This window comes from Rutidosis leptorrhynchoides, chromosome 8 (assembly GCF_046630445.1).
Source record: "Rutidosis leptorrhynchoides isolate AG116_Rl617_1_P2 chromosome 8, CSIRO_AGI_Rlap_v1, whole genome shotgun sequence".
NCBI classification, from domain to species: domain Eukaryota; kingdom Viridiplantae; phylum Streptophyta; class Magnoliopsida; order Asterales; family Asteraceae; genus Rutidosis; species Rutidosis leptorrhynchoides.
This window is the reverse complement of record NC_092340.1, coordinates 81,374,336-81,380,712: the sequence shown is the minus strand read 5'-3', so window position 1 is coordinate 81,380,712 and position 6,377 is coordinate 81,374,336. Positions and strand designations below refer to the sequence as shown.

At 34.9% G+C, this 6,377-nt stretch overlaps 1 protein-coding gene across 1 annotated transcript; it reads right to left on the bottom strand.

Annotated features, from left to right (window-relative positions):
• Positions 1-2,501: 2,501 nt before the first annotated feature.
• Positions 2,502-5,118, bottom strand: LOC139863556 (uncharacterized). The gene is made up of 3 exons (XM_071852177.1): positions 3,561-5,118; positions 3,251-3,445; positions 2,502-3,136 (listed from the first exon to the last, which is right to left on the bottom strand). Exons 1-3 carry the CDS (start codon positions 5,116-5,118, stop codon positions 2,502-2,504), a joined length of 2,388 nt encoding a protein of 795 aa, XP_071708278.1.
• Between the last annotated feature and the right edge of the window lie 1,259 nt (positions 5,119-6,377).

Sequence of the window (6,377 nt, the reverse complement as noted above, 5' to 3'; positions counted from 1 at the left end):
CCGATGAAGTAAAAATCTGTGAAAGTGAGTTATAGTCCCACTTTTAAAATCTAATATTTTTGGGATGAGAATACATGCAGGTTTTATAAATGATTTACAAAATAGACACAAGTACGTGAAACTACATTCTATGGTTGAATTATCGAAATAGAATATGCCCCTTTTATAAAGTTTGGTAATCTAAGAATTAGGGAACAGACACCCTAATTGACGCGAATCCTAAAGATAGATCTATTGGGCCTAACAAACCCCATCCAAAGTACCGGATGCTTTAGTACTTCGAAATTTATATCATATCCGATGGGTGTCCCGGAATGATGGGGATATTCTTATATATGCATCTTGTTAATGTCGGTTACCAGGTGTTCACCATATGAATGATTTTTATCTCTATGTATGGGATGTGTATTGAAATATGAAATCTTGTGGTCTATTATTATGATTTGATATATATAGGTTAAACCTATAACTCACCAACATTTTTGTTGACGTTTTAAGCATGTTTATTCTCAGGTGATTATTAAGAGCTTCCGCTGTCGCATACTTAAATAAGGACGAGATTTGGAGTCCATGCTTGTATGATATTGTGTAAAAACTGCATTCAAGAAACTTATTTTGTTGTAACATATTTGTATTGTAAACCATTATGTAATGGTCGTGTGTAAACAGGATATTTTAAATTATCATTATTTGATAATCTACGTAAAGCTTTTTAAAACCTTTATCTATGAAATAAAGGTTATGGTTTGTTTTAAAAATGAATGCAGTCTTTGAAAAACGTCTCATATAGAGGTCAAAACCTCGCAACGAAATTAATTAATATGGAACGTTTTTAATCAATAAGAACGGGACATTTCACATTTAACCCACAATGATTCTCTATGATTCAAAACATGCCATACATGGGTTACCATAAGCGCAGAATTCCAATATTTCAACAGCTTAATACCCAGTCCACCTTCATATTTTGGAAGACACAAAACAACCCATTTTACCTTAGCTTTCCCCTTTTTCATCTCCCCTTGACACCATAAGAACCCTCGTAACAGTTTTTCTATGTCTTTCACTATCGCGTCTGGAAAAATAAATACCGAAGCCTAATAAACTTGCATTGAGGTAAGGACCGCAATTATCAGCTGAAGCCGACCAGCAAATGACAGGAACTTGTTCTTCCAATCACCAATCTTTTTCTTTACTCTTTCAACAAGAATTTTACAGTCACTGTATAACAATTGGGACGATACTAAAGGCACACCAAGATATCGAATCGGAAGAGTGCCTTCATCAAATGGTAATAACTGAAGAATATGCGACTTTAGAGAAGGAGTAACATTAGCAAAAAATGCCGTGCTCTTTGGAAGGCTTGGAGTTAACCCAGAACATGATTTAAATTCTTCCAACGCGTCTCTGACCACCTTAACCGAATCCACATGTGCATGTGTGAACATGAATAAATCATCAGCGAAACAAAGATTAACAATCTTCAACTGATCGCACTTAGGATGATATTTAAATTCATCCGATTGAGAAACCCTTCTATTCAACATCAAAGATAAAACTTCCATTACTAATGTGAATAAATAAGGAGATAGAGGATCCCCTTGACGAAGCCCTCGCATCCCTTTAAAATAACCATGCATCTCTCCATTCACATTAATAGAAAACGAAGTCGTTGTGACACATCTCATAATCCATTTTATCATTAAATTAGGAAACCCAAACCCTTTTAAAGTTGCACGAAGGAAATTCCAATCTACCGTATCATAAGCTTTTTGAATATCTACCTTAAAGGCACATCTCGGAACTCCTCTATTAAGATGATAATTTTTCATGATCTCCTGCGTCAAGAGGATGTTATCCGATATTCTTCTACCCGAAATAAACGCAGATTGATTCAAACTCACCACATCTTTCAAGCTCGATCTGATACGGTTGGTAATCACTTTGCTAATGCATTTGTAAATAACATTACAACATGAAATTGGCCGAAAGTCAGAAACTTTGGAAGGAGATTGTACCTTTGGAAGAAGAGCAATAAGAGTATGATTTATCTCCTTTAAAAGCCATCCATTCTGAAAAAAATCTTTTACAGCCTTATTTACATCTTCGCCAATGACATCCCATGCTTTCTTGAAGAAAGTCGAAGAAAAACCATCCGGACCAGGCGATTTATTATCACCAATATCAAAAATAGCTGCTTTAATTTCTTGGCCCGTAACTCCACGAATCATAGCTACAGCCTTCGAAGGATTAATTTGCTTAGAAAACAAGGACTGCGGCTGATCAATGGGATCACAATTATCAACAGAGCCAAGAAATGAATTAAAATGAGCAACCATCACTTAGGGGACATTACTACCTTCAACAATATAACCATGCTGATTTTTGATAGTTTGAATTCGACTACGATGGACTCTCCCACGAACAGCTTTATGAAAAAAACCTGAATTGCTATCGCCAACTCGAAGCCACTCAATTTTACCCTTTTGTTTTAAAAGACTTTATTCTTCTAAAAGAGCCTCATTATATTGACGAAGAACATCTCCTTCCGAAACCCGAAGATCCACATCATGAGGGTTATTGTCTAACTCTTTTTGAACTTCATCCAAGCGCTTACGTAAATTCAAAACATTTGAATGAACATTTCCCTTCTTCCACATTAATTTTCGAATATGACCTTTAAGCAAGCGCATTTTTTTAACCACTTTAAACATCATATGGCCCTCAATCTCAATGTTCCATCCATCATGTACAACATTAGTAAAATCCGCATCATCCGCTATATAATTGCTAAATTTGAATGGCTTTCGTTTTAACTCACTTGCAACATGAATCTTTAAAATAGCAGGACAATGATCTGATATGCGATAAGGCTGAAAAAGAACATGAGAATCAATATATTTCTCAATAAAAGAATCATTAGCCATCACTCTATCTAGCTTTTTCAATAACCCGATATTAGAACTCGGTCGCTGATTCCAAGTGAACCGAAATCCTGAGTAATTAACATCAATCATCTGAATACTATCAACGCATTCTTGGAACTCACGCATAGCAATAGTAACTCTAGATGACCCCATCGATGACTCATCAATGGACAAAGACGCATTAAAATCCACCATCATAACCCATGGCTCTGAACCCACAAAACCATTGTGCATGTCTAACTCACGCTATAACTCACGCTATAACGGTCTTCTCTGAATATATTTATTTGCAGCATAAATAAAAGAAATAAATAATTTACTACCATCCGCTACAGTAGTAACCAAGCAATGAAGAGCTTGATCCGAAACAGCAAGAACCATAATCTGGACAATTGACGGATTCCATCCCACAATAATTCGCGTCCCCTTTACACAAACGCTACTGTTTGACGTCCACAACCATGTAGGAAAAACTGAATTACAAATGTTACTAAGTCGATCAATAGCCACATGCAATTCTAAAATTGCACAAATACTCAATTTATTACTAGTCACCACCTCATGAACCTCATTTTGTTTCGGGAGACGGTTCAATCCCCGTATATTCCAAGAAGCCACATTAATCATTTAAACCGTCTAAACAGGGAGTGCTTGCCCCCTCAGGAGTTTTAGCCGTCATAAATTTTGCTGTTTCATTTAAACATGGCTCAACATCATTTATATTCTCCATTGCCTCATCCGATATTTTTAATTCACCATCTTCATTACAAGCATTAAGAGTATCAAATGGGTTTAGCATAACATAAGGCTCTTTTACACCACTTGAACCAGCGTTATTCAACCCATTTACTCCTTTATTATCAACAGTGGCTTTTCTCCTATACACAAATTTGGATTTTGCTTTACCAACATGAATACCAACCTTACTCTGCCGATGATTAACATCTTCACCATTTTCAGGCTTTCTAACATTCTTAACCTGTTTATAACCTTTGTTAGTAGCAACAACTGTACTAGCATCCACAATAATAGCTTTTGGACACTCTACATCTTTGTGACCAAAGATCCAACAACAAGAGAACCTTGGCGGTTTCCATTCATATTCTACCTTAATCTCGTCAATCGTTCGAGAACCATCAATAAGATTCGGAGTAGCAACCTTCAAAGATTCACGCAATTCAATTTCTGATGAGACCTCAATCATTGCTATTGCAAAATTTGGTCTCCCCCAAGCCTCAAGACACATCGTCGAGGTATACGAATCCAATAACAACGGTTTTCCCAGTTTAGAGGCTATCACACTCAGTCCCGTTTCAGTAAAACCAGCAAGTGGAATGTCATGAAGTTTAACCCAAACCGGTACCCTGGACAAGTCTTCTTTCGTTAATGAAAAATTAGGATCCCATTTATTCAAAATAATTGGAATGTTACGAATCATCCAAGGGCCACCTTCCATTACACCTGTCATTCCCTGTTCTGAAGAAAACTTAAAAAAGTAGAACCCTTTTGCATTCATCATAGTTTTTTCAATACCAAATTTTCTCCAAACATTCATTACATAGTTATGAACAACAGGAAAAGGAAGTCTACGAACTAAAAAATAACCATATAATGTGTTATTATACCTCAACGAAGCCTCCTTCACTGAGTCAATTGGAATCACCACATCAGCTTTACTATTAGAAGGTTCTTGAGAAATTAGCCGAAAGTTTACCTTCTTCTTCACTTGGGATCCTGCAACAGCCTTAATATAGGAATTTGGCAGTTTTGTTCCATTAGAATCACTATCCAGTTTATCAACATCTTTAATATGCAAACCACCAGAAGTTTTAGCCTTCTGATTATTAACCTTACTCAACGCAGGGAACTCCTCGTATGTATCTTCAATTTTTTCACTCCCATCGTTAGAATTAGCCGAATGCACACAGAAGTAATCATCATCTTTCACGAATTCCTTATCTACCTGTAAGGTCACTGAATTATCGTTCCCCTGCAAACCAGAACATTCGACATGAGAACTAGGGTTTTCCTTTATAACCTTTGAAAGCTTCGATGTTTGTTCAGATTCCGATTCGGTCTCATCCCTCTCAGTCGAGCCCTTCGAATCAACTCCAATAACTCTGCTTCTTAAAACCCTAGATCCCGCTTGACTACCCGTATTTTTCTTTTTTCCTCCAGAGTTTTTCCCCATTTTGCCTTTCAAAAAAAAAAAAAAAATTTCTTTGGTAAAAATCTTTAAAAACAAGGTAAAGTAATTTATCCCACTTTAATCAATCAAATATTGACAAAAATATACGTCTCTCTTTTGGGTAAAGCAATTTCGGCTATATTACCTAGTTTTACTCCTGACGAATTTCTGAAATATTTTGTATTGATTGATTAAAGATATTTCTACCTTATGAATAAACGGTAAATTTCACAGTGATGAATTAAATTTTTGTCTGATATCAATAATTTCGGTTTATTATACCTAATTTTATTGAAAATCAATTTAATACTTTATAGCGAACGATTCAGCGTTTATTAACAAAAGGTTAAAAGCAATAAATAAAAATAAAATAAAAACTGTACATACTTACCTATGAGATAGAATTCTCAGAGACATGCTTTATTCGACTCATAGGATTGTCATTCAATTTGGTTTTCCATAGCTACATAGGCGTAACCACGAGTTTTCAATAATTTTTCTTCTAAACATATGAACGGTCCTTCTCTGCATAGAGTAACGAATTCAGAATTGGAATGTGTCTGATTGTTTGAACATTTCCCTTCGTGTGACTATTTTCCGCATTTATGACATCTTTGAAGGTGTCGTGCTCTTCTTTTTGTTGCGGATTTTGTTTTTCCTTTACCAAAATGTATCTTATTATGATTCTTCCTGAGTTCTTTCCTTACTTCGTCCATTTTGCCTCTTATGAATGATACCAGTTCACTCGAAAATGTGTTATTATTACGTTTAGTAATCATAGCATGTAGTAGTAGACCATGGTTCAGATTAAAGGAATTCTTCATCTCGTAATGTAGTGACCCGAACTTTTCCATGTTTATATATATTAATTGAGATTGATATTTACATGATTAAATGTTTCCAACATGTTAAGCAATCAAACTTGTTAAGACTTGATTAATTGAAATATGTTTCATATAGACAATTGCCACCCAAGTTGACCGGCGATTCACGAACGTTAAAACTTGTAAAAACGACATGACGATATATATATATGGATATACATATGGTTAAAATGAGATTATGATAAGTAAGTATCTCCATAAGTATATTAACAATGAGTTATATACATATAAACAAGACTACTAACTTAAGGATTTCGAAACGAGACATATATGTAACGATTATCGTTGTAACGATATTTAAATGTATATATATCATATTAAGATATATTAATATATCATAATATCATGATAATATAATAATTTAACATCCCATTAGAT